The sequence below is a fragment of the Xiphias gladius genome, chromosome 23 (assembly GCF_016859285.1).
Source record: "Xiphias gladius isolate SHS-SW01 ecotype Sanya breed wild chromosome 23, ASM1685928v1, whole genome shotgun sequence".
NCBI lineage: Eukaryota > Metazoa > Chordata > Actinopteri > Istiophoriformes > Xiphiidae > Xiphias > Xiphias gladius.
The window spans coordinates 9,226,949-9,254,837 of record NC_053422.1 but is presented as its reverse complement, the minus strand read 5'-3'; the positions used below and the strand labels follow the sequence as shown (position 1 = coordinate 9,254,837).

Below are 27,889 nucleotides of genomic sequence, written 5' to 3'. Positions count from 1 at the left end.
CCGACCAAAAATGTCAACCTGCTGGTGGGGGTGGAGAAAAAAACCAGTCGATCACAAAACCAGTCAGATTTATCCTTGAGGCACCATAAGCGTCTGTACAAATTCATCCAGTAGTTGTTGAGATACTTAACATTTGCCATTCATAGTGTACCACCACCAGTGGGGCTAAAAAGCTTCGCTGTGTCAGAACATTTGGTTGTAAAATATGTCCAAAAAATCACAGACTTTGAATTTTGCCTTGAGTATGTTTTACTTTTTAATCAGGAGGACATACGCAGAATCAACCCAAATATAGTGCACTGAAGATCTAAAGTTTTTGAACAATTCAACATTTCTTCACGACCAGATAATAAAACCAACAACAACAACAACAACAACAAAAAAAAACCATAATAGAGATTAATTCGCAGTAATTACTGCTTCGGTGTTCACAACAAAAACAAAGAGAACAAAAACTTACACCATGCAACACAGAATGAAAAAGGACTATAGATGGTCATGTTTCAATTAGTACAAAGATTGCATCGTTATTCTCCAGGTGAGAAGCAATATATCAGTCGTGCAGGTCATTGAATTTCAAGACTCGCGGGTGAAGGGATCTGGTCAATCATGAAACAGCCAATTGATTTTCCTCTCTCTATTTGCAGTACTTGGCAAAAGGTAGAGGGAAATTTCCCTCACTGGGCACGCTGATTGAATGTAATTTTGTCTTTATGCAGCAAGCACATTTACCACCTGTGTTCTATTTTCTTGGGTTGACATTTGGGGATATGAGTTACGTCTGTGAAATGCTTCAGAAGAAAAAACAACAACTGCAAAAAGTACATAGAAAAAAAAGGGGTTCGAGTCGGAAGGTTGAAGCGCCCATGATAAGTGTTACTGGAGTGTTATGAGGAGATTATAAAGAGAAATATTTGAAGTATGCTAAATGTCAAATCAAATCAAATCAACCTCTGTGTGTAAAGCAATGTTTTTTTAATGCACTCAGCTGTACCTCAGTAATCTCAGTAGGCTCCACATCCAAGAGCGGATTTAGAAAGTTTTGAATGGGAGGGTGAGACTGGGGCACAGATTCAAAGATGGGGGCAACATTTGGGAAATGAGTGAAAGCGTGTCGAGTCACATTTAAAGCCCTGGTTCCTGGCAATAATAAACAGTTCAGTACTCAGTGTTACACTATTTATTTAAAGTAATAAATGAATGTCAAATAAACAACTGACAGTTGTTGCATCGCCGCTTGTAGTTTTTTGGTGTCTCTGTGGTTGTCAGTTATTTTGTGTAATTGTCTTGTTTTTTTTTTGATCCACTTTCTGGCCATTTTTTTATGCTCTGTGGTTGTTTTGTGTCTGTTTGTGCTCAATTTGAGTCTCTTTCAATCATCTGATAGGGCCTTCTTGCAAGAAGAAACGTTAACGGTAATCTCGTACAGATGTTCTCATTCTAACAAGCCAATTATCTATTACCTTCCTACTCTGGTAGTCATCACCACCCTGGGAGGACCCTCGTTTTAATTAGGATACCATTAATATGTGTTTTGTTTTCCAGTGACCTGGAACAGAAATATGTTCAGCAGCCTGACACCTCTACCAGGGGATGAAACCAACACATGGTTCCAATATGCAGCAGCTTTACTGATGTAATCAAGACAGCACACACAGAAAAAACCAGTTGTGTCGTAAGGTAATACTTGAGTGATCTTGCATGTCGTACACCTTTGATTTGAACCACATGCAGTATGTACTAAAAGAAGATTTGTTTCATGTCTGGACAACTAATAGTGCTATTACATCTTCTGGACAAGAGAGACAATTTTTTTCGTACAGGAGAAGTAACACTTTAATAATGACTCGAGTGTCAGAAGCATCCAAATAAGCTCAGCGTGTAATGAGCAAATGGCATTATTTAAAAAAAAACAAAACTATTCCCAGTAATAGAACACATTTAGAGTTATTCAAGGGTTTTTTCGGTCTGGAGACCAGTGGTTGAAAATCCAGCTCGGTATCAAAATCCGTATTGTTGACTGCTCCCTATGAATGGACACACACATACATAACCCCCAACACACATGAACACTTGCAGATTTCCTCCGCAGGCACACAAATTCACATGAACACGGAAAAACACGAAACAACTCACGAACCCAGCATGCATGTTTCAGACACACACACACACACACACACACACACACACACACACACACACACACACACACACACACACACACACACACACACACACACACACACACGCACACACACACACACACACACACACACACACGCACACACACACACACACACACACACACACACACACACACACACACACACACACACACACACACACACACACACACACACACACACACACACACACACACACACACACACACACACAGACAGACACACACACACACACACACACACACACACACACACACACACACACACACACACACACACACACACACACACACACACACACACACACACACACACACACACACACCCACACACACACACACACACACACACACACACCCACACGCACACACACACGCACGCATGCACACCCACACACAGAGGGAGTGAGGGCTATCTCTGGGCCCAGTTATGCCTCTCCCAGGAAGAGGTATCTGTTAGTGGTAGGAGTTATCATTGGCCATGGAGGCTTATTCCTCTACCAGAGGAGACCCTGCCAGGAAATGACTGATAACAGAGCCCAGCGATGACTGGCTCGCTCAGCAGCGGCACATGTAGACCCTGGCCGAGATGAAGGAATGATGCGAACATGTACACATACATCATACAGTACAGCCCTCCCTCCTTTAGTCTTTTTAACTTATAACGTATACTTTTGTTCCATTAGCTCAGAGAAACAGGATTGAGGAAGGAGCTCAGTCAGAGGTGAAACATTTTTCTGACCTGATATTTTAAATATTATTTGTAGCAATGTCAAGCTGCAAAATGAAAATGCTCATAAGCATGCAGAGAAATTGATGATTTGTGTGATCGCTTGAGAGAGAATCATAACTTTGACTGATATGCTGGGGTATTTAATTTACGTAATACAGTTTATTCACTATAATGTTCTACTGATCTAATGATCTCCCGCCAAAATCGCTCTCTTTTTATACAGGGGGAAATGGGAAAGGTCTCCGAATCCTTCACATTTCCTGACAGCTGAAAGACTAGGATTTTTTTTTAGGAGTAAGAGTTTTCCTTTTTCAGCGGATATGACTAAGACGGACATTTCCGTCAAAACCTGCGTTAACAAGAGGACACACAGATCTTGGATTCGATCGGTGGAAAAACCTTGAGAGTGGACAAACGTGAAACGGTACAAAAGTCTACTCTACAAAAACAACCCTACAGCATAAAACAACAGTATTACAGTTTGGGGGGGTCGTTTTCTTTCTCTTTCTATCTCCACAAATACAAGAACAGAAATGTAAGGAATGGTTTAAACTGTGTGCCTATCTAATCTAAGCTTATCCAATCTATCTAATCGTTAGCATGTCCAGCTAAGTACTGTAAACCTAATTCAGTGTCACCTCCAAATACAAAGAGAACGACAAACCTACCCACATTAGTTTGTAAGGTTACAGATAGTGTAAAGAAAAGGCCCAGTTCATGACTCGAACATCCACTGTGCACTGTTTCCCCACAGTGTGGAGGCAGGTCCTGGGTGCCCTCAGAGTTTAAACTAACGTTACCAGCTCTCTCCAGCTATTTATTTCATTTGGGGATGTTTACAGTCCAACAGCACCGGATAACATTACACAAGACTCTGTTACGTTTGCCAGGCACATTGTTTAGTCCTCGCCCTAAAAGACTTTTTTCTTCTAATGTTAAAAATTTACATTCAGTTTAAAATTACAAACAAGCATGTAAGGTAAAAGCCAAACAGTTGTGTTACAATAAAGTAAGTGTGCGAGCTCACATTCTTTCTATTCATTCTTCTAATACTAGGCCTAACAAGCTCTACAATGTAATAAATGTACCATTCACAATGCTATGGTGAGGATGCTAACTTTTTGCTTAGCCTTAGCCTCAGTTATTATTATATCACATCATCATTTATGTAGCCATTAAGTCTATTGCTGCCTTTAAATGGAAGTTGTCTACACTGTATGCTTGGCATTCAAGTGGCTAAGTGAGAACACTGCTACTAGGCAGCGGCAACACGGACGCCAAAATATTCCACATTGTTCTCATTCTTTGCTTCTTTCTAAGAAATGTTCACATAATTTGTATTTCAGCACAAGGAACAAGACATTTTTTTGTATAAATTAACCGTTACTCAATGTAGCTACTATTACTGCCCACTCAGACACAGTAATAACATTTTTCTCGATTACAAAGAAAAATTCTTTAGGACTAAAATGAAAATATGTTAACTTAGTAAAGTAAGGTAAGTAAGGTGGAGGCAGTCTACCTTTTGCTTATGTTAAGGCCATGTGGAAAATGGTGCCACCCTGGATTACTCTTTCATTTCAGTTTTGCGTTGAAATGGTAATGAATGGACGACTGTTCTTTATCAGACACCTTTATTCAGAATCAAAGGCCTTTGGAAGTTCTCATGAATACACCTCTTAATGGTGAAAAGCGGTTACGACCAAAGCTGCTCACAGCCCCAATCAATTCAGACATGGTCAGTTTGCCTTTTAATGCTGAATCTGATGGACTGAAACCGGCACGCAGTTAGGCCACTCTGATTAAATGATACATTCTTTGATTCACTGTTGTCTCTGTCGTGGTTTAATCAAACATGCTTGTCAAGGCTGCAGATAAAATGTACAGGTTTCTGAGAATGTTCTTGTTTACCTGTTACTTCCTGGTTTTAAGGTTACCTGCATCATAAAGAGCATTCTTTTATAGCTGTGGGTGACACCTGGATTGGCACTCAGTGCACGGGGGGGGGGGGGCAGATCGTGTAATAAACCAAGCAAGGTGCAGCAACGAGCAGCCATATACTTACCTTACGTGAAAACGAAGGTAACGCTTTACAGTCCCATGAAAAGGTGATATACTTACCAGTTTGGCCTCTTATGTATTAGCATTACATTTGAGTCTCGGAGCTAAGCATTTTCCTAAACATAAATATCCAACACGCTCTGAAAAACCGTGTTTTTCAGAACCGTTGTTCTAAAGGTATTTCCAAAATCCTCAACAACTCCTTTAACCATCTGGATAAAAAAATATTCTGTCTGGTGGATGAAATAGATTGACACCGTTGCCCAAGTTGTGACTGTATCGAAGCAGCCTTGAAGTGAAATTTTCTCAGTTTTTTTGGTAAAACAAAGGCAAAATCTTAGCATGGAATTTTGTATGAATATATAAAACACTGGAAAGAAACGTGAATAAGTACCATTTTAACTGATTATAGAATATTTAAATTTTGGTTCTCTCACAAAATGGGGCAGGAAGACACAGTATGTCATTCACTGCTACCAGCTTTGTTTGTTAAACGAGGCACAACTTATGAAACAGGTTAACGATTTTCTTTATTGTGCAGAATATGAGAGTGGACAGCACGAACATCTGCAGCAACAAAGATTACAGCAGGACGTCTCTGGTAAATATTACCCCCATTACCTACTTGTTGTGTGACATAATGATGGATTTAGTCCATCAATCACAATCCATATACAATTTTTTCTCTATATATGCCCCTGTTAATAGTTGTATGCGTGGGAAGTGTGCTAAAATGCCTGCTGCGTGGAAAACATCAGCTGTAAGGAAAAACAAAAGCTAACGTTGCTAGTAAAATGTCATTCTGCCGTCGCCATACCATGGTATAGTACACCTACACTGTCAGTTATTTGTATGCTGGAGTGCATTAAATGCCTATATTACTACTCAAGTAGACTTTTTGGGAAAATGAGCTGTTGCGCTCGGAGCAGATGATCATATAAAGAGACCCATGATGAGCTGACATCAGCTCGCCGCAGAAGCAGGAGGAACCGCCGGAAACCTTGCATTTGGAGCAGTCTTACGCCAGAGCTTTTGTCTCACAGGGATTACTTTTAGGTTAATGTAGGTTGATGATCTTGTCGATGGTGCTGCAGCCTCATTGCATACGACACGTGACACTGTTTCCCCTCTGAAAAGGAAGGTAGTAAATCAGAGGAGGCTAGCTCCGTTTTACAATTCCCAAATGCGTGCTTTAGAGCAGATATCACGGAAGCTGGAAAGGAGGTGGCGTTCCACAAATCTAGAAGAATTTCTCCTAGCCTGCAGAAATAGTATAATAAAAAAAAAGGCCCTATGTAATGCTAGAACCTCCTATTATTCATCATTAATAGAAGAAAATAAGAACAACCCCAGGAGAGTCACAGCTCTATTATTCTATTAAATCTGATAACTTTATCTTAATTACCAGGCTATGTACCGCAGGCTTTTAAAGTTGCAGTACTTAAACCTCTGCTTAAAAAGCTTGATCTAGATGTTTTAGGCATCTATAAGCCCTTATCCAACCTTATCTTTATTCCTAAAATCCCTGAAAAAGCTGTTGCAAACCAATCATGTGATTATTTGCATAGGAATGGTACGTTTGAAGATTTTCAATCAGGATTTAGAGTACATCGTGGCACAGAGACAGCACTGGTTATGACACCATCGATCACAAGGTTTCATTACAGAGACTGGAACATGTCATTGGGATTGAAGGAACTGCACTAGAATGGTTTAAGTCTTATTTACTGGATAGATTATAGTTTGTTCATGTTAACAATGGCTCCTCCGTGCACACAAAAGTTAGTCATGGAGTTCCACAGAGTTCTGTGCTAGGAGTGGTACCCCCCCCCCCTACATCTGCTTCCTTTGGGCCATATTAGCAGGAATCACCACATGTATTTCCATTGCTACACAGATGCCATCCAGTTCTATTTATCCACGAAGCGAGATGAAACTAATCAGATTCAAAAATTCAGGTGTTTCTTAAAGACATAAAATGGTGGACGACCTATCATTTTTTACTTCAAATTCAGAAAAAACTGAAGTTATGGTACTTGGCCCTAAACACCTGAGAGAAACATTATGTAACCATACTGGCCTCCCGTCCTATTGAAAGGAACCTTGGGGTCATTTTTGACCACGATATGTCCTTGGCCTCACACATAAACAAGTCTCCGGGACAGCCTTCTTCCACCTGCACAATACTGTGGAAATTAGGAACATCCTGTCTCAAAAGGATGCAGAAAAACTAGTCTGTGGATTTGCTACCTTTAGACGGCACCACTGTGATTCCTTATTATCAGGATGTACTAAGAATTCATACAGCTTATTGTTAGGGCTGGCTCCGGTGAGTTATGCTGCTATAAGCCAAGGATGTTGCGGGAACTCCCTGACTCACTGAGCCCTTCTTCCCTCTACTGCTTCTCTCTCTCACTCTCTCTTTCTCCCCATGCATTTATATCACTCTACTTAACTTTGTGCCTTCTCTCTCCCGTAGCTTGTGCTTTTCCTCTAAGTCTTCTCTCTCCATGTCCTCATTCTGCAGGTATCTCTGACTCTGGAGCTGCAGGATCTGGATCTGCCAGGATCAGCCATCTGGATCTCTACTACTCAGCACTCATTCTTCTTCTTCTTCTTCTTCTTCTTATTTTTATTTTAATGGCAAAATATAACTTTGATCAGTGTATTATTGTCTTGTGCAACTTAATGTACAAGTTTGAGGATGTGTTCCAGACGTCGTGTACTGATAGCCCAGTTCCTCTTCTCGGTTGACATCTAGGTAACTGGAAGTTTTGGTGTAGACAAGACAGCAGGTTGCTGAACTTCTAACCTTTGTGTGACAGCCCGTCCTTTACATGCTGGCTATTGTATGTAAAAAACAGACTCAGAGAGCAGCTCTTTGCTCATTGCTGTGGAGACCTGAGATCTCTGTATGCTTGAGCCCATTTGCAAAAGGCTGTATGGAATAAATTATTACTATTATTATTTCCATTATAACAACCAGTCTGACAGTGCTTGAATACAACAGTATATACAGCAGTTCCTGGTCTCGCTCTATGATATTGTAAGAACTAAATCCTTACTCTGTAGAGTGCCTTGTGATAATGTATATGATTTGGGGCTATATAAATTGGATTGAATTGAATTGAATGAATTGAATTGATTAGTAATACCCCTGTTACAAATGTCGGCACACCATTAATAAGTACCTACGCTTTCACACTTTCTAACAAGTCAACATGTTTGCAGTTATAATTGTTATAATGTTACATAAAAAAAAGGGTCCTAGCATTTAGCGAATTTCTAATGATCCATTAGCAAACTCAGTCGTCTGCAAATTAAAAATGTTAATAAATCATTAATATAAGGTTTCACAACCCATCAAGTCTGCAGTTGTGAATGCTCATAGGCAGTTCATAAATTTAAATTGGTCTAAATGTCCTGCAGCCCCATTCCCAGAAGATAAGTGGTCAAACAGTCCATCGGAGAGGTCTCCCTAATGAATTAAAGAACTAAAAGGAAAAGCAGAATGTCAAGCTCGAGGAGAATTTTCCGCAATTTGGCAACCCTGAAGCTTTTCTTGTTAGTGGCTTATAACTGATCTACGAGGCATTAGGGAAATTATTTATTAACCATCAATAAACCCTTTATAAATGGTGCCTTATCAGAAAGTGCCAGGCATCTTTAGGGAAGTCAGATGCTCAGCACTGTGACTCGAATGCAGAGGTTATGCATGAGATGTATAAACTGAGCTTTGGCTAACAAGTAGACCAAACAAAAAAGAAAGAGAGAAAGAGTGGGTGCATGTGTTATTTCTGCTAGGTTCACACATTGAGTGGACAAACAATCTATTCCAATTAAAGCGAGCTGCAGCCCTGGTGACTGCAGAAGGGGCTGTGCTCCATCGGATCACATCATCCTTTGAAACACCCCAGAATGCCTGATTGTTATTTGGAGGAAACAGGCCCCTTCAGGAACAACTAGTGTGGGCTGGCAACAGGGAGGGGGTGGGGGTGGGTGTCAGACTGGCTCCAAGTTTGTCCAGAAATTTTCAACAGCAAACAGCCCTACGGTGGAGGTGGTGGTGGTGGAGGGGGAGGCGCCAGGAGGAGGGCACGGCCATTAATCCTCGTCGCAGAACCGGTTTACCGCTCTTACTGCATGTGGGGCAAGGAGGCAAATTAATTATGTGGCTGAGATTAATTAGGTGATGTTGAGGGAAATCTGTGACTGTAAAACTTTAGTGGCCTGCACAGCTGACTAGACTAATGGGGCGTTCATGAACTCTTAATAGATGCTAGTCTGATGTTTGGTAGCGGGTAAGCAGAGCACAGAGCAGACGGCCAGAAAACTATGGACAGAAAACAATGAGAGCAGAGTGAAGACTAATTACTGAAAGTAATTTCGGCAGAAAGGATTCAGAAAGCTTTCTCTAGGAGCACCTGCACTAACTTTAGCTAAAGTTTTACATTATTTCTTAAAACTGCGGTAATCAATATTTTTTTATATTAATAATGGATCAAATGACTATGTGCAATGTGGTAGGGGTCACTCATAATGAAAAACCCACAGAGAATTATCACCAAATCTGCAGTTCACCTCGTCTCTGTGGAGCTTTTCGATATCTCTCAGCGCATTGTTTTTGTTTTATGGCCTGTATCTTCACTGGTTTGGTTGGTATTCATTAGTGATGTTTCCAGCCGCAGCAGGGAGCTTCAGTATAATGAAGAAAAAAAAACTCAAAAAAGCCAACTCTACGCTACCTTTACTACTCCAGTAGACAGACTAAGTTAGAGGCTGGCTGGCAGTATTCAGATCCTTACGTAAATAAAATACATAAATGGAAGTAGGATCAGCAAAATGAGCTTAAAAAATCAGTAAAAAGTACTTTTTTGCAAAGAAAAAAATGTATGTGCCCGTGACTGGTATATTATCATGTATCAGATTGTTAATACTGGTGCAACAATGTATAAGCAGCATTTTACCGCTGGTCGAGGTGGAGCTAGTTTTAACCACTTTATATACAGTTTGCTGGTTTACTTCAGTGGTTCCCAGGCTAGGGGTCGGGTCCCTCTGAAGGGTCACAAGATTAATCAGAGTGGTCGTGAGATGTTTGATGGAAAATAAATAAATAAATAAATAAAACATTTAAAAAAATTTAAAAAATGTTCTACGGGACCATTTTACTTCTCTGGGACTTTAACAGCTATTTAAATGAAAGCCTATGAGATGTTTAAAGGGGAAATGTCTCTTTGATGGAACTGCAGACAACTAACTGACAACTGAAATGCGACAAGTGGCCCCAGCCAAGGGGCCACATGCCAAAAACAAGACGTTGTAGTCTATTTTATAAGTAGCAGAAAATGGAAACACTCAACTTAAGAGCAAGTACCTCAGAGTTGTACCTAAGTACAGTACTTGATTAAATGCACTTTGCTAAATGCTAGTTATTTTTCAACCACTGGAGATAAAGCTTTACATTATTTCCAGGTGTATTGTTTCCCTCCCTCTTCTGTATCCTTCCACGCTGTGGTGTTGAGGGGAAAACAGGCTTATCTGGAAACTGCATTAGTCCTTCTTCAACCCAGAGAAAGGTGACATTGACATTGCTGCTGTTGTGTTCTTGATTTTTCGAGCAAGGAAAACTGCCATTCTGTGAGTTCCTCCAGATGGCGCTGCTCCAGAGGACCATCTGGAGACCTGACACCGTCAAAGCAACGTGAAAAGCAGAACGTGCTAGTTCTGTGTTACTGCTGCACATGCCAAATGACGCAAACAACTGTTTGATAATCTTACAGCAGCGATCAGCCTCCACCTTGCACCTCAACCCCCCCCACACACTCTTTTCTGTTTACCCTTTCTGCTGCTTTCTCCCTACGCCTGCAGCAAAACCTGTTCTGCTGATAGCCGCTGATAGTCTTCATCAACATTACCACTATACACAAAAAAAACCCCCATCTAAACTGTAGGTAGATGAGGGAATACTACTCCTGTACTCTGAGGGCAAAAAGAATAAGAGATAGAAAGAAAGAAATATTCCTTTGGTCTGCATTCAAGGGGCAATAAGGTTGACATCCTGTCTGCAGTCCCTGTAAGCCCCTGAGTAAATCTAGGCCACATTCAAATATGAAACCGCTAGTGTAGGTTTTCGGAGCTTAATGTCTTTGAGACGGTGCTGCTGATGTTTTCAAAGTAGCAATAAGATTTGAATAAATAATCCCTTGCCTCTCTAAAAAAAAAAAAAAAAAAAAAAGTAAGAAGATCGCACCCTTGGGCATAAACAACTTAACAACTCTCTTGGTTTGGATTGTGCTCAAATCTGAGTTCACTTATCTGCCCACTCTCAATTCTCTTACACTAATCCTAATTTATGATAGTAGAATTTACTGTATATATGTATTAAAAGAAAAAAAAAAAAAAAAAACCTGAACTCAATAATGAATGCCACTGTTCTCGGTTGGAGGTTTCATCAGATGGACAGAAAGCAGCTTCCCGAGCAGCAAAGGCCTTTTTTTTTTTTTTTTTTTTTAAGATGCAAATACCCGCTGAGGTCAAGAAAATTAAGATCCTAAATATTAACTCTGCACCTTTGTTTTATGTGCATGTTAGAGACAGCACGGACAAAATGTTCAAACCTCCCCCGTGTCAATAATGTTATCAAATAGTCCACAATGCCAGGTGCAGCCTATACACAGACCCGGGCTCATAACTGTTAACTGAGTGTAAGGCATGACTTAAGTCATCCTCAGCTTGTTAAGATCTAAGACGAACTGCACAGCAGACATAATGGATGAATAAAAATAGATAGACCAGGATGAAAAAAAACAACATCAGACATGCTAAAAATAAAATACATCTTTATTATGGTATTAATTCTTCACTTTAAAAAAAAAAAAAAAATCTATTTACAGTACACTGTAATGATCAGCAAATATATGATGTGAACAGAGCATTTATATAACTGACTCTTACATAAAGATACATTTTGAGTAAAAAAAAAACAAAAACAAAAACAAAAAAACAAATACATATTCAGTACAGCATGTGCCTGAAAGTGACTGACATAATCATAGCAGCAGGTAAAGGTCCTTCAGAGCTCTAAATGCAGTTAGACGTTAATAATGTCACATTACGTGAAGTGAAACAAGAAGGTATGACGATATTAAAAATGCCGGGTACTTATCTTTATGTAACACATTAGTGGCACAGTCTAAAGTCTGAATGTCATTATCAATGTCATAATAAGTTGTCTGCTTTGATTAGAGGAGCTGAGCAGTAGTGAGCGCTTCTAACAGTACAGGGAGACAGCAAGATGGATATGTTTTAAGAAGAAAAAACAAGACATGCAATAAGAGAGCATGTCATGAACTGCAGTCTGCCCTGATATTTGGCTCCATCATACTCCTGTAACAAACATACTAGTACAAAAATAGATTTAGTTTAAATTTACATCAGCTTTGTCTCTTCATCTACACTGTTAATAAGGAAAAAAAGGACAGCTTGTGGAGATTATCCCCAAGGAACTCTACACCGAACTACTGAGGCTCGAACGTTCATTTCCAGTTGAAGGTGCGACCCACCAGCTCAAAGAACTTCTTGTTGGGTTCGTGAAAGAACTGGTAGAGTTTTTGCAGGATGGCAGGTGCCACATGAGGGTGAGCCCTGCCCTTTGAGTCGTGTAAACACCTTTCTCGCCCGTGGTCTCTCAAACAGTAGAATCCTTTTGTTTTATTGAAGTAAAAGTTTGAAGCGTTTATCTGGGGTTCCAGCTTGAGGAATCGTTCCACCTTTTTCATCTCAGGGAAGGGGTCCCTGATCAACTCATCGCCGTCCACAACGTGAATACTCTCCACTGGGAAGTACTGCAGCCAGTTCTGCATGTGCACATAGTACAGGCTGCGATTGAGGGCCTTGTATCCCAGATTGATCTCGCCATCCTTCACCAGCATGGACTCGATGGGCTGGTACTGCTTGTGCTTCTGGAGACGGTTGTAAAAGACTTGGGTGTAGTCCGAGAGCACCCGCTCTGTGGGGTCTCTGAGGATGAGCAGCAGCTTGATGTCAGGGTTCATCTGATGGATGCGTCTCGGGACTTTAGTGGAGGTAAAGTAGGCCGGGGTCTTCTCTACCGTCAGCTGGTCGGGGAAGGCGTAGGGCATCTGGCTGAGGTACCACGACAAGCCCTTCTGAAAGTGACTCTCCCAGTCAAAGAAGTGCACCTCGTTCTGAGCCGCTGCCACCGCGCGGTGCAGACTGAGCATCTCAATCAGCGCCCGCGTCCCCCCTTTCCTCACACCGATAATTATGATCTGTGGAAGATGCTGGAGGGTCCCGTTTGGGTGGGTGGCGGTCCCGTTGTCAGCGGGCGATGAGGTGGGAGGTGAAGGCGGCCCCCCGTCAGCCAACGGTCTCGAGGGGACTGGGGGAGACTGCATTGCAAAAAGCAGCAGCCCGAGGAGCAAGGCTGCCATGAGGGAGGTCCTGACCCTGGGGGATTTCAGCCTGGCGAAAGCACCAAAACCGTATCCCACATTGAAAGAGCAGCTTCCCTGAGGACAATGGTCCAGCTGAAAAGCAAAAAAAAACTGCCTCTTCTCTGCCGGCAGCAGTAACTGCGAGGGGAGAAAAAAAGCTGTGATTAGAGGATACCTGATGAAACAAAAACACCTCTGGAAAATACCTGCTAGTGCATAATCCTTCTGGCAGTAAACGACATGCCCGATCGTCATAGTTTTATGACTCAAAGTCCACAAGTTTCAGGAGGCAACATTCGCATATCATCTACGTTTACTGAAGGGATTAAACTTTAAACTCCGCACATCATGGAAGACTACAAACCACAATGAATCAGTGTCTTCAGTTTTTTATCAATCATTTTAAACATTCGCATCTTTAAAACAAAGATGTTTCAGTGTCATTTTCAATGTCAGACTTTCTTGGGTTTGAACCTCCAGGACTACTGGTTTAGAATCCGTGAAGATAAAACAAAAGTATACAATGCAATACTGTGAACATTTGCCTTGATAAATACATGTTAGAGAGGAAAAGCTGCACAGTGAATCCGAGCTCGGAGAAATCTACTGGCTGCAGGAAAACAAATCATCAGGCAGGTGTGGTAAATAGTGCAAATTAAAAGGCTGGACGAAACAATTATAGGTTGCACACACCGGAACAGAGTGTTTTTCGCCTGCTGTCATGTTTGTTTGTTTTACAGTTGACACCTTTTTAACAGTCTCGGTATGTCCTTGCGTTCGCATTGAGCAAGAAAATCCATGAAGTGTCGTGGACCTCTTACCTTCTCAACTATAATCGTCCAGCCGACGGAGATTTCATGTCGTGCAGCTCCGGGCTCTCTGCTCTCGCAGCACCGATACTCCCGACACAGCGGGCAGCGTGTGAACCGGCTCCGCAACCGTCTCCGCGGTCGCTCTCGGGCGCGCAATAAAAAAAAAAAAAAAAAAAAAAAAAACAACAAACCAAAGTCGCCTTCCGACCGGTGCACAACTTCGCCGGAGCGCCTCCGCCGTGCTGTGCCTCGCTGCCCGACGAGTCCTCCCGGTTTTTGACTGTCAGTTGCTGTGTAGAAGCGTACGCCTACATTACGCCTTCAGGACCACTCCCCCCCCCCCGTGACTCATGTTGATGTAATGTAATGGTATTTGACAGAGACAACACCGCTGGTATGCTCTGATATAAGGGGGGGGTGATCCAGGTGAACCAAGTGTGGGGCTTCCGTGAAAATCCGGCCAAATACCTGAGACAGATGCGATTACGTGTCAGAAAATTTTGCTTCGAATTTACGGGGGAACGATTTCTGTGGCCGATTAATCGGCATTTACCACAAAGAACCCAAATCTTCAACGCAAGCAGTCTGAGTTGGTCTATACAAAAAAAAAAAAAAAAACAATTGTTGCTCATAGGGAGCGTGGGCCTTATCGGGATTTGGATTTAAAAGGGCTATTCGGATGAGCCCCCCAGGAGCCCTCTCTTTGCTCTCCGCTTTCATGGGAAATCAATGACAGAGACAGGCCGGTCATTCATCCCTGGCATTCTTCTCCTCCTTTGTCCACAGTGCCAGTGCATCTGTGGGCAGTCTCAGGCACCGAGTTGCACAATCCCACCACCTGTTGAGCTGCATGTTTTTTTGTTTTGTTTTTTTTGGATGCAGGGGGGACGTTCACACCCCCCAGCCAGTTCAGCAGTTGCGGGTCCAAAACGTCTCCCCGACCCGAACTTCCGATTTGCTGATGTCGAATCGCCGCACCGCACCGCAGCGTGTGTCACGGTGTGCTCTTGAGTCACCGCAGCACGGGGGGGTCGCGGTTGAGGAAGTCCTGGGTGTAGAAGGTGATGAGCAAGTGGCACGTCACTCCCGCCGAAAGCCTCGCCAGCTTCGCGTCACTTATGCCCCGCGGGGGGTGGCGAGAGATCCGCTCAGACGGGCAGCGTCGGTTCCCCGTCATGGGAATGTGATCGTGGCAAAATCTACCGACGTCGCTATGAAACGCTCAGGTTTGATTTCAGCGCGTGTCGGCATCAAACCTGTGTCAGCTGTGACTGGTCGGTAGAGCAGAGCAGAGCAGAGCCTGATTCCCATGCTCACACTATGCCTCGAGTATTGAAGGCTTAAGGGCTTTGCCATTGAATATGGATGCCATCGGATTTGTTTTTTACCCTTGTTTGCGAAAAATTTCTGCTGCGTGGGTTATTTAACGGAAGGCCATCGGGGACATTAAAGGAACGCTCTACCTATGGAGGGGGGGGGGCAGGCATACGCGCAGGAGGTCCGGTGCCACAGCAGAAGGTCAACCGCACTTCTTAAACACACCCTCTCCTCTGAACGCATGTGCTTTATTTACTCCGCCAAAGTATAAGTGCTGATACGGCAGAGAGTTTCCCCACATTGATTTTTTTTTTTTTTTAGATGCAGTTTGATAATCCTCAGATTCTGCCCTCATCTCTCCTCCGGAGAAGTGTGAATTCAGCAAAGTCGTGGAGCTCTGCGTTTTTTTTTTTTTTTTTTTTTACAATAGCCTGTAATCCCGCTTTGAGGATCATCAGAGGCGTCCGACCATATTAACGTGACAATGGCGCGCATTCACAGAGAGCATAAATACGCTCGGTGCAACCTCGGTGACTTCCCTCATCCTCGGCTCACTACAGTTAAACAGAATGAAATATCAACGGTGAGGGAAGAAGTACTGAGAGACCTTTTACCTAAGTAAAAGTAGCGACGCTACACTATATAAGTAATCCATTACCGTACAAGCCCTGAGTGCACAATTTTATTTGAGTAAAAGTACAGAAGTATTAGCATCAAAAATGTCCTTAAAGAATCATCAGAGTGCTCACAGGCCACAGAATGGCTCCCTCTCGTTGCGTTCTGCCATTGCTTTATTATGATTCCTTACGTTTTCAGGTGCATTTTAATGTTCTTCTAAAGTTTAGCTGGTTGAGGTGGAGAACATTTTAACTACATATATACAGCAGTCGTGTAATCTATAAGAAAACGTTATTTGTGACGATCTGGTCGTATGTTTTGCGTGTAAAAGTCTTAATCGTCTAGGTGACTATTAGCTCCGGTACTCAAGTAAAGTGCAAGTACCGCTAAAGTGTACCAAAGTACAGGGCTTGACTAAATGTGCTGGGTTACATTCCACCACCGAATAGCATCAACAATGACTTCTCTCTGCTTTAGTAGGTGTCATCTACTGCATATTTCCTCTTTTAACGTCCTAAAGCCACATTCTTATAAAAATATTTAGCCCTCGTGGGTTTAAAGAAAGTTGCAGACAAATTAAGTGTTGCTTTTCATTCAAACAAATCCCCTTTCACTTCTGATGTAAGTCAGACAAATCTTGCAGCGTCGCTACATGATCAGCATGCTTGAATTCTCTTCAGCGCTCGTGCCAGCTGTGTATGGCATTAAAAGCGGGTTTGATCTGGCTCCGGCAAGCTTCAGAGATCCAAAGACTCTTATGGGTAAATACAGTATATGATATGCATGCTCTTTGTGTGTGTGTCATGGCTCTGATGCCAATCTGTCCTGCGAAAATATAGTAAGACCTAAAAGTGTGTGTTTTTTATATGTTTTACCTGCTCAGGGGATAAAATATTTAATACCAAAATGCTGTTTTGCAGAGAATAGTCTAAGCAGCTCTACTGTCTGTTAACCTCATGCTTACATCCCATAAAAAGTGAATCTAGAAGGAGAAAGAAATCCTCTCCAATTAATGCAGAACTTGAGTCACTTTTAGGTTGAACTTATACCACATGTACATCAGATATTTCTACGTAGGAAAGTTAACCATTATTACCTTTTTCACAGACACAGATTTCTGCAGGCTTAGTGAGTGGTGTGATGGTAAACCATTTTACACTTGATGTTATTGTTTTTCATCTAAAATTCCCCACCAAACCATTTTCTTATTATTAGCTTTTGATAAAACACTCAGCAACATCCTCAGGCTACAAGTGGTAATGTTGTTCGGCTTTTTCTCCTCCAAACGAATATTTCCTTTTTTTTTTTTTTCCTGAAATTCTCAAGAATGAGAATTTCCCTGTAATGCTCATCCAGTTATATCTTATCTTAATTGTGAAGTGGAAATTGATTCAGTATATCATGGTTCTTTTGTCATTTTAAACACCTGAGGAGGAACAACAGGCTATTATTTTCCATCACCTGATTCCACAGTTTAATTATATGCACTGTGAATCATCACATGCCACAACACCCACCCGTGGCACAGTGCAGGTCACCGAGCTCGCTCTGCGGGCTTCAGCTATCTAATGAAACAGCGTACTTTGTTCAAGTGGGTTCACTGTGCGGATCACTACTGCAGTCGTTAATGGGGGTAAATACAACGTGACGGTAAATGGCAACAATAATAACTCAAAAGGAAGCCGATCACGCCTGACTAGCTGGGAGCGTTGGCGTGATCCGAACAGAGAAGGATGCTTATGAAAGCTACATACACACACACACACACTGTCAAATTAAAACACTCAAACACATGGCTTCAGCCATCTTTATTTCACTTGCTCCCTATTGTGATGGAAACATCTTCTCGTCAGCTTTACCAGCCCTTTTCTGGGACAAGTTTAGCAAGTTGAAGCCGATTTCAGCGCCCAGGTGCAGCCTCCAGGCTCGGTGAGGCTGCAGTAATAGAAGTTCAAAACTGCAATCTGTCAAAAGAAATTTTCGACAAGAGAACATGTCATAAAAATAGAGCCTAGAGAGCAACCCCGAGTCCTAAGAATTAGGTTAATATTTGTACAACAAATTTGCAGTAGCAGTTTACATTCGCCGGTACTGTTTAGGACTCTACAGTTCTGTATCAACATTTTAGGATTACGTGCGATATGAACATCTGCACATGAGTTGGCCAAAATGCTTTGAAGATGTGTTTAATAAGTATGTTACAGCATTGGTTTACAAATCCGTGTGGCATCAGGTTTTCCCTCTTAAATGTTTTATTCCTAGCTGCGTGCACTGTAAACAGTTCTGATGGGAACGGGTTGCCTGGGGACATAATAGTGAGTTGCGTAGCTCCATAGTGGCCACATAGGAGCCAGAACTATTACCAAAACTTAATGAGAAACAGTCCAAGTTTCTGGCAGACTGGGAGGTGTTCATGAGAACACAAATTACAGCTGAACTTAATCAGTGGGTTAGTAAGATAAAGTAATTAGGATCACATTTATCGAGCTCCAGAAAGCTGCCAAACCAGTTCCATGCAACCAAACGTGCTCACTGTAATATTTATCTGACCAATATATTTCCATCTTTATCAAATAACATCTCAACTGACAACAGTAACAAAATGCCGAAAGTGGGCACTTTTTCTCAGCGTTCTGTGTGACGTCGGATGAATTTCTTTTACTGTCGTCATCATGCATCAGCCTGTGCATCACAATGCGTACAACTCGGGCTTTTGCGAGGTGAAGGAGGGGGGGGTATGTGCACCGATCACCATGCCCTGTCATGCTCTGTGACGTGAGGTTCTGGGAAAGTAACAGTGTTGCCACATGGGAAGCTGGAGTTTTACTCACTGACTCACTGGGTCCTCCGTTTAGACACAGCTGACATGCAGTGAGCCCTGCTAGTTTCCGTACTACGGCTTTTCCAGAAAACAAAAACGTAACTGACACAATCAACATAAATAAGAAAACTATAAGTTTAGTTTGTTATCTATAACAGGCATTTTGTATAAACATGATCACAAGCTTTTTTCCCTTCACTCCCCCTGTCATTGTGCTTGTTTTTCAATGAAGTAGGAGACGGCGTAAAAGCTTTCATGCAAAGATCTTAGAAGAGCAGGTTTGCCTTAACATCTTCACTCAGGTTTACTTTATTTATTGGATAATAGAATATCTGCATTATTATTTTACCCCCCCCCCCCTGCAAATCATCACCAATAAAAGAAATAGATCATGAAATGAGTTGAAACAAATAAGCCTCTTTGTTTGTTGACATTGATGCACAAATGCGGAGAGGAAGCGGTTGTTCTCTTACAGTATCACTATCATTATCAGTCAGAAGCCGAAGTGCCGTATACGCTGCATTTTCTGCGGGCTTACAGTTGTGCAGAAAGATGGGGGATTACTCTTTATAAGGAAGAGTAAAGGCTAAAGGTAAGAGGAATCGGTCTGTATCGGTAATTACTGCAGAATTGACGTCTGTGCCAGGTGCAAATCCTTGGAAATGGCCTTCATTATGGGGGGAAGCTCGCAGACTGTGGCTAAGAAGTGAGGATAATGACAGTGTGTGGGATTAACCCTGCTTCCAACTCTCTTTACTGCTCTACCTCCAAGCCCCCCCCCCCCCTTCCACAGCCGCCACCAGCCAATCTCTTCTCGCCTCATCCCTCGTTTCTCAAAAGACGCCCTTCTCTCAGACAAAGCGAAAGCTTGCCGAAGGGGGGGGGTTTGATCATCACGTGAAGGAAGCGCCGTGTGACGGGCCTCAGACACAGATATTTAGTTTCCCACTCAGAGAACCTCAACTCAGGAGATTAGTGGAAAAACTTCTGACACAGCTACAGTTGAAATATTTTACTACACTTCAACCAGCCGCTTCCTCGCTCTCCACCTCAGAAAGGGACCTGGATGCTTGGATGCTTGTAGATGTGAATGTGAGTGGTGCTTGTGTGTTTGGCTTTTAAAAAAAATGTTTTTCAACCTGTCTCATTTTTTGCCCTTATGCCCCCCCCCCCAGAAAAAAAGACAAGCCAAGGTTTACTATGAGGTCTGAATCATCCAGCTTTTTCTATTTCAAAGTAAGTTTTCAAGCGCATGAAAAGAGGGATTAGCGGCTATTTGGTGAGAAAGATGTTTTGGAAACTCCAGTTGAGTGCATTTTAAAACTCTCCCCAGTCACAAAAAAGGAAATTAAGTAGCAGGTCTGCTTCTGGGTATTTGGTGATCCCGGCAGCAGTGAAAGCATTTTTCCATTTCACATCCAGCTCTCTTTATTGAGCCTGTTATGTGTTCATTAAAAATAAAAATCTCTGACCTGCGAGAATGTGCTGTCATAATTAAAGGTGTCAGGATGAAGGCTGTTTTGTACCTGCTGCACTAAAACACCAGAACAGCTGGAAACAGCACCTTGTTGTTGTTGTTGTTTTTTTTTTCGTTTTTTTTAAGCAAGACAGTATCTGAAGCGGTGTTATGCTATAAAACTTAATGATCTACATTTTGGGAAACTGACAATGGCTTTAACAAAATGTTGGAAAGTAAACAAGCGATGGTCTGCTCAAAAGGGCAGCACAAATTTTAGTTAGACACACGTCTGGAAACGTGTTTACAGATGTTTCAGTTTCAGTGTAAATACCTGAAAACATGAACTGACCTGTCAGGTTGAAACCGGAGAAGATGCAGTAGCAGGAAAACCTGTCTCTGAGGAAAAAAAAAGTCAACACCATATGATTATGAAATTCTTTAACTTCTTTTTAAGCTTTATTATTTACTGGGACCGCAGTCAGTGCAGGGCCTCCCTGATCTTTCTCCAGCGACTTTCAAAACAGAGAACACAGATTTAAATATAATAAAACAGTAAAAAAAATGAAGCATGACAGAGACAAGTCAATATAGCTTATTTCTCATGTTAACATCTGTTGGGTATAACTGTTATTATTATTATTATCATCTACTATTCCAGCCTCCTAATCATCTTCCCCTCCGGGGAGAAACATCAACGCCATCCAGGGACACGTGAAATAACAATAGGTCCCTTTTCGCAGCAGACATTTTGACCTTTGACAGTGGGAAAAGCGCAGGTGTTACTGATGACTCGGACGATGGCTCCCTTCTACGGCACTTGAGTGTCCCAGTAAGCAACGGCAGCAGGAACAATACCAGGACGCTGAAACTAAAAGAAGGCGAATGGAATTCGGCACTCGTTAATTAAGGTCCTGCGATGTCATGTCCAAATGTCTTTCCTGAAAAAGGCTTTTAGCCTAAACATCACATTTGATGTTGCTTACTGTATTTATCTATCACGAAAGTGAAAGGGGATGTCTTATAAATGAGAGCAAAACAATTACAGTTTCCCTGCATTTTCATTTTCATTCGCAAGTCATGTCTAGGTTCACAAATTTAAAACTGTGTTTTAACCCGTCTTTACATGATCCCTGTTTATCGAGTCCAGATTTTACAAATCCATGTGTAAGGGTTTTTGATCTAGACCTGGTCTGATGTGGTCTGGATGTTTTTTTTGGGTTTTTTTTGCTTTTTTTTTACTGATATAGAGTAAAGGTTTCACAAATCTGAAACTGTATTTTAAAAAACAGTTACCTGACTCTCCTTGTTAATGTATTCGAGGTTAGACGAGTGTAAATGTGGCGGTTTTTTAAAGCTAGACCTGGTGTATTGAAGTGGAATCGCCCTTTTCTTTTGCTTCCACGAATCAAATAAAGGTTTCACAATTCTGAAAGTGTGTTTTTAGCAGCGCTGAGGCTCTAACTAGGATACTGTAGCACCCTTTCACAACGAGAAGTGGTGCGAAAAGAGGACAATCGGTTGTTCATTATTGTTGTTTAAGAGTCCCCTAACTGCAGAACCAGAAGCTGCAAATTGGAAGTTAAGTTCAGTGTCGTAATTTCAGGCCACGCATAACGTTCAGACTCAGCCACATTTTTTTTAAATGTCATTTCTAATGCATATATTTCCCTGCCACGCCGTTTTTATGCTATTGTCATGACTTTCATATACATTTCTCTAGGATCTAATTCTTCCTAAGGCAGGACGCGTTCTGTTGTAGGTCTGATGTCGGCACGACACAGGGGGAGGGTCAGGGCTGCATCTGGACCGGTGTCTCCAGGTAGCAGAGAGGAAGAGGCGGGGCACGCACCCACTTCCGGAACGCTCCCGGCCGGGCCAGGTTTGCCCGAGTGAACACGCACGCACGCACACGCACGCACGCACGCACGCACACACACACACACACACACACACACACACACGCACGCCACTGCTGCGGCGCTATTGGCCGCCACCATTAGAGCGGTGTATTCAAATGGCCGGTGTCGTGGCCACTGTTTCGGTCTGTTTCGCCGTCCTGGCACAGGTGACACCGAAGCTGCCGGGCATCTGCAACTCGAGCTCACCTGCCGACCGTTGCGTCGCGTTGCTCCTGGACGACTTTAGGGTGAAAACGACCACATGTATTTCTGCATTGATTTTTATTTACCCCCTGAAGGTGCCCATCCGACCCCGCCGTGGGAGTTTACTGGACCCAACACCGTCTGTTCATTGTCCGGCGGGAGACAGCCCAGGTGACCGCTGCTTCACCTGGCACAGGTAAGAGGCGTTTGCCGCCTGTGCCGTCGCTGGTGTTTAATAGCTGTCGGTTGTTTTGGCGCGGATCCGCTCCCGGTTGTTGGCCGCTAGCCGCTAATGCCCCGCTGCTCTGCTGCTGTGTTCATTTGTTTGCTTTGCTTTTAACTGGGATTTAATTTCTTGTTGTGGCTGCGCTCGTTTCCTGTTGTTCTCTGGCAGGTGCATAATGATGCTTTCATGCCGCTTGCATTTTGATGTGCATAGTGGTGACATATGAATTCTCTCTCTCTCTGTGTGTGTGTGTGTGTGTGTGTGTGTGTGTGTGTGTGTGTGTTTGTGTTGTGGGCAGAACTGCTTTAGTTGTGTATTTTCTCTTGGTGGTTGCATGGTTTTGGATGATTATAGTTTGGCTCACGGCAAAGTCAGCTCTCTAGAAAATGGTGCTATAACAGCCGTTGCCAGATTGGACTGACGACCAAAAAACGAAAAAAACCCTTTTAGAGTTTAGAAACCGCCCAGTGGTCGTAAAAGTGGCCAGATTTTATTTATTTATTTTATTTATTTATTTTTTTTTGTGCACCCTATATATATAGAGGATGAGCTTAGCGATCAGGATCCTTAAATGCTGTTTTTCTACTTTTGGATAATGTGACATTAAACGTTTTTAAAGTCTTCACTTACATAAACAGATGTAAACTTTTACAATAAACAGGAAGTAAGCCTACATTTGTTTACATTTTGGAAAGTTAAGTGCGCCGAATTGGCTATTAACAGTTCCTGTTTGCTTGCAATATTGGTTTTACTGAAAACTATCAATGAATTACCTTAATTCTGAAGAAAACTTAAAAACCTGATGATTCTTAGGCAAGTTCTGCAGGAATAAGGAATTTATGACTTTTCTATGATTTCTGAGACGATTTATAGACTTTGGTTTGTGATTGACATCAGAGATATCGATACCCTCAGCAACTCAAGTCACAATGAATCTAAAAATATGTGTCATGTCTGTGTGCTCGGATTTTACTGAGTTATGACTCCGATTTTTGACCCACATTGTAGCAATCAGGCACTAACGGTTTTAAAGTACCCCACCTTTCTTGCCTCCATGAGCTGCGCGTCGCCGACGCTGCTGCTGCTGCAGCTGCTGATGGTGCAGGTAAGCAGACTAAACTACAATAACTAACCTCCCGTTGTTTTTTTAAAAGCGCCCGTATGCACCCGTCCCTTTCACCTTACACAGCACGTTTGCCTCATTTCTCCCCCTTCTGCGCCTCCATTGCAGTTTTGAAAATCTTTGGAATATAGTCCAACATTTTCAAGGTGGAAGCCACCCTAATGATATAAAAAGCAGCCCAAACTATAACAGCCCACTCAAGTAGGTTTTTACCTGCTCACTTAAAGAAAAAATAGCCCAATGGCCTAATCTGGCAGCACTGACTCTTCAGAAACTCTTAAAGTACTGATTCCAGTTTCCTAAAATAAAAAGACCTCTAAATGTATTCAAAAGACTAAAATTAGTTTTAGCGAGGTGCTGCTGAGTGTGTATACTGATTCCCAGCATTAAATTAGATATGCCCTGATTTAGGATTTTATCGATATTGCCCACTTCTGGGGCCTCGGCAATGAAACAATGTCTTATATTTACTCCAGTAGACAAGTGTTTTGACGATATGATCATGCTGTGTTGCTTTTAAAGAAATCTGACATCTAAATGAATAATTCCGAGCAGTCGGATGTTAATGCTTAGGACAATTAATTCCTTTGATCGTCATTTTAAATATACTATGTCTAATCCTCTCCCTTGTATTCTGTGACCAATAAGATACATACTCATATTCATATAGGCTCCACACAGTTCATTTTCAGCGAAGCATTGTAGGAGTACTTCTACTTAAGGTAACATGTTTGTTTGACAGTTTGCTGTACTATCCTTCCATATCATAATTGCATCTAAACTGCTGAGCTCCTACTGTTTGGTTTACACTGCTGCCGCAGTCTGCCACACTCGCTGCCAACCTTATGCTCATCTTTATGCACTGATGGTCATCCGATGCTTATCAAGGCTACATAACATTTCTCAGTAAAAGACTGCCAGCCTGGATTCTTGTGAGTTTTTAAAAAACAAAAAAAAACCAAACGTGATAACCTGACATGCCTTTTGTCTGCCGCTGCTGCCGGGTTGGGATGAGTTGTCTGAGTTTATTTTGAATGTTTGTTTTATTTCTGTCATTGTTGAATTTCTGTACCTCCCCTCTGTTCATCCACCCATCCATCCATTCTCACAGTGAAATTAAATTAACACATTGCTGGCCTGTATGGCCCATGAGGACGACTCACACATTCACATAATGAAAGAAGCAATATATTGGGCTTCCTTGCTTTGTTTACGGTTGTTGGTATCAAGCTCTTTCATGCTGCTTTGTACTAATGGTTCAAGTTAATTCCAAGGTCTTTTCTTGTTTTCCTGAGTAGCTCACTTGTTAGGGTTTGCCATGGTGGCAGGTTCAGTTCAAAGTTGTGCTAAATATGCATCTAAATGCAGAGATGCAGGAAAGGGTGTGTGACATGCTAAGAGAACCATCCAGAGCAATGAAGTGGCAGAAGCGATGGAGAAAAACTCCAGCTCCCTGGGAGCTGGCTGTCAGTTTCAAAAGACATTGTTTGAATGAAAGAAAAAGCTGTTTCTGTGCAGAAAAGCCACGCTGCAGATTGTGCAAAGATGAATTATAGCCTTGATTGTCAAACACATCTATTAGTTTGGCATTTTGATTTAAAAATGAAAAAGGATCCTGTGATCAGCTGAAGGTGAAGCTACTCTGAGTAATTTATATCTTGACGTGGAATTTTTGGGGATAAGTGATAATGTCAGCACCATCAGTATCTTCAAAATTAGTCAGCCCAAAATCTATTTAAAAAAAAAAAAAAAAAAAAGGGGGTCTAGGAGCAAAGAGGGGAAAGGAAGAGGAATATTCAGTACGGTATGGAAGATGTATTAAAAACTAACAAAGGATGAGCAGCTATGCTCTATTTCAAAGAGCCATACTGTACACCTTGACGCGACGGGGCACGAGTAATGCGTTAAATTGGCCAAATCTTCGAGCAAATAGCGTGGCCACAGAGGGCAGCTGTTAGGAATCCAGTGAGGCCACTTACAAAGGCCAGCCGTCATACAGAGGTTCGTTGAGAAGAGAGAAAATCAATGGCCATGATTGCTCAGTAACAGTCCAACGATGGAGGTGCGGGGAGAGGGGACATGGGTCACAGCAGACATGTATTTGTTCAGTGTATCACTGGAATTTAGTTTTTTTTTTTCTACTTTACAAGTCGAGTACAACACAACTGCCACCTCTCCATTAAAAGAGAGGTTCACAGTTATCCAAGTCTGTATTAAGGCCAGTTTATACTTCTGCGTCTATACTTCAACGCCACAGCCGTGTATCCTGCGCCGTAGACTGACGTGCACCTCCCCTAGAAATGTAACAACACGTCATGGCAACACAACACATGGCCAACAACTGTGACTGGTCCGCTTGGTCCTCCCCATGGCTCTGTGTCTGGACAAGCACAGAAAACTCACCCTCCCTCTGCCTCAGTGGGTTCAATGGTTGTACAATGGTCGGTGGTCCGATGCCTTGTCTTTTTCTGCGTTGCAGTAGTTTCAGTAAAAGTAACGGTTGTTCAACCTTTTATCGGCTCCAACTTGCACATGAGCCGCTGACTTTCAGTCGCCATTGTTACACAAGTACACAAAGAAAACTCACCACAGTGGCATAGAAACCTCGCCGCCAACTAGCGTTCTGGCAGTGTAATTGACCAGCGACGCAGACACCCTAGCACACAAGTATAAATACTCACAACGGCGTAGGGCACCTGCGTAGTCTACAACCTCGTTCCTACCCTGGGGTAAGTGTAAACCGGCCTGTAGACAGCAGTCATCTGCCCGTATTAAACGTTGAAACAGGCTTTGCTTACTGTAATCTCTCCTCCTGTTCATACTAGCCATCCACTTCCAATGTAGAGCTGCAACTATTAGTCGATTGACAGAAAAAATACTCAACTATTTTTATAGTCGATTAATCATTTATTTTTTTGCAGGCTAAAAAAGGTAAAAATGCAACATATTCTCAGGTTAACGCTTCTCACATGGGAGGATTTGATACTTTTTCTTTTTTTATACGTGATAGTAAACTGGGGATAAGTGGGTTTTGGACTGTTGGTCAATCAAAACAAGACATCTGAAGACATGACCTTGGGCTGTGGGAAATTACAACGGGCCTTTTTCCGTACTCGCTGACATTCCTGATCAGGAAAAAAATTGTCAGACTAATTGGTAATGAAGACAATTGTTAGTTGCAGCCCAAATTTTCACAAAACGAAGACGGTGAATTGTGTCCCCAGTCTCTTACATTCAAAGCACATTAGGAAGGGATGGCTTATAGCCAGTATTAACGGGAGGAATGATTACAAGCAAAACCTGGTTTAAAAGTTCATATTGGGCACCTGACTGTTTTTTAAGAAAGACTTAAAGAAAAATGGTGAACCTGTCCTTTTTTTAAACTGGAACCAACTGGTTTCCCTTTTCATTACGTTGTAAGTTACTTTTACTTTGTTACCACACCTTGGGTTATTTTTTTTCACAGCCGTCTGTGCCACCAGTCACACTGACTTACTGAGGGAGCCAGAAGAACTGGTATCCTAGCAACAGAGGCAGATATCCCTACTTGGTTACTTTTTGTTTTTCTGCTACAGTGGTAGTGTCACAACCGTGCAAGATACAGTCACGAAAACTTTTTACGGGTGTGAAGAACAAAACGGAGTTTGAAGATGGCCGTTGTCCTGAGCACTCGTGGGTCGGAACATCAGCGTGTTGACGGGCGTTTGCGTCCGGTGTGATCCCATTGCAAAATGGTCTCTAGTCAGTTCCGTCACTCAGTGCTTTTGTGTTTGTACATGTATATGGTGTTGAAGAGGGGGTATGCATTCTCACAAAGGGCATGTGCATCTGTTTATGAATACATGAGACTGTGTGTGTGTGTGTGTGTGTGTGTGTGTGTGTGTGTGTGTGTCTGTGTGTGTCTGTGTGTGTGCGCGTGCGCCTCTATAATGCAAAACCGACACCTCACTCCCGCCTGTAATGGCTGTGGGAGAAGGCT

The 27,889-nt window shown here is 42.3% G+C and overlaps 1 protein-coding gene and 2 long non-coding RNA genes across 5 annotated transcripts in view; 1 reads left to right on the top strand and 2 right to left on the bottom strand.

Moving 5' to 3' along the window:
- Nucleotides 1-11,839: 11,839 nt before the first annotated feature.
- hs3st1 (heparan sulfate (glucosamine) 3-O-sulfotransferase 1) lies at nucleotides 11,840-14,381 on the bottom strand. 3 transcript variants are annotated; one of them, XM_040119165.1, is made up of 2 exons: nucleotides 14,254-14,381; nucleotides 11,840-13,570 (listed from the first exon to the last, which is right to left on the bottom strand). In XM_040119165.1, exon 2 carries the CDS (start codon nucleotides 13,427-13,429, stop codon nucleotides 12,512-12,514), a length of 918 nt encoding a protein of 305 aa, XP_039975099.1. In that variant the 5' UTR covers nucleotides 13,430-13,570; nucleotides 14,254-14,381; the 3' UTR covers nucleotides 11,840-12,511. The 3 variants fall into 3 exon arrangements, with proteins under 3 accessions (XP_039975099.1, XP_039975098.1, XP_039975100.1); XM_040119164.1 differs by lacking the exon at nucleotides 14,254-14,381 and adding an exon at nucleotides 14,126-14,225; XM_040119166.1 differs by lacking the exon at nucleotides 14,254-14,381 and adding an exon at nucleotides 13,990-14,098.
- A 3,600-nt stretch (nucleotides 14,382-17,981) lies between these two features.
- Nucleotides 17,982-22,879, bottom strand: LOC120785474. Its single transcript, XR_005706608.1, has 3 exons — nucleotides 22,648-22,879; nucleotides 20,809-20,855; nucleotides 17,982-18,143 (listed from the first exon to the last, which is right to left on the bottom strand). It is a non-coding gene; the product is annotated as an uncharacterized LOC120785474 (long non-coding RNA).
- The window catches only part of LOC120785473, a 118,157-nt gene continuing 112,734 nt past the window's right edge, over nucleotides 22,467-27,889 (top strand). Inside the window, exon 1 of the long non-coding RNA XR_005706607.1 lies at nucleotides 22,467-22,757. This is a non-coding gene — a long non-coding RNA (uncharacterized LOC120785473). The remainder of the gene's footprint in view (nucleotides 22,758-27,889) is intronic.

Excerpts from the sequence above, each read along its gene's own strand:
- hs3st1 (XM_040119164.1), bottom strand. The coding sequence starts at position 14,215 with ATGCGAACGCAAGGACATACCGAGACTGTTAAAAAGGTGTCAACTGTA. Across the intron at positions 13,571-14,125 it reads GCGAAAAACACTCTGTTCCG|TTACTGCTGCCGGCAGAGAA; the intron begins GTGTGTGCAACC and ends CTCCCCTCGCAG.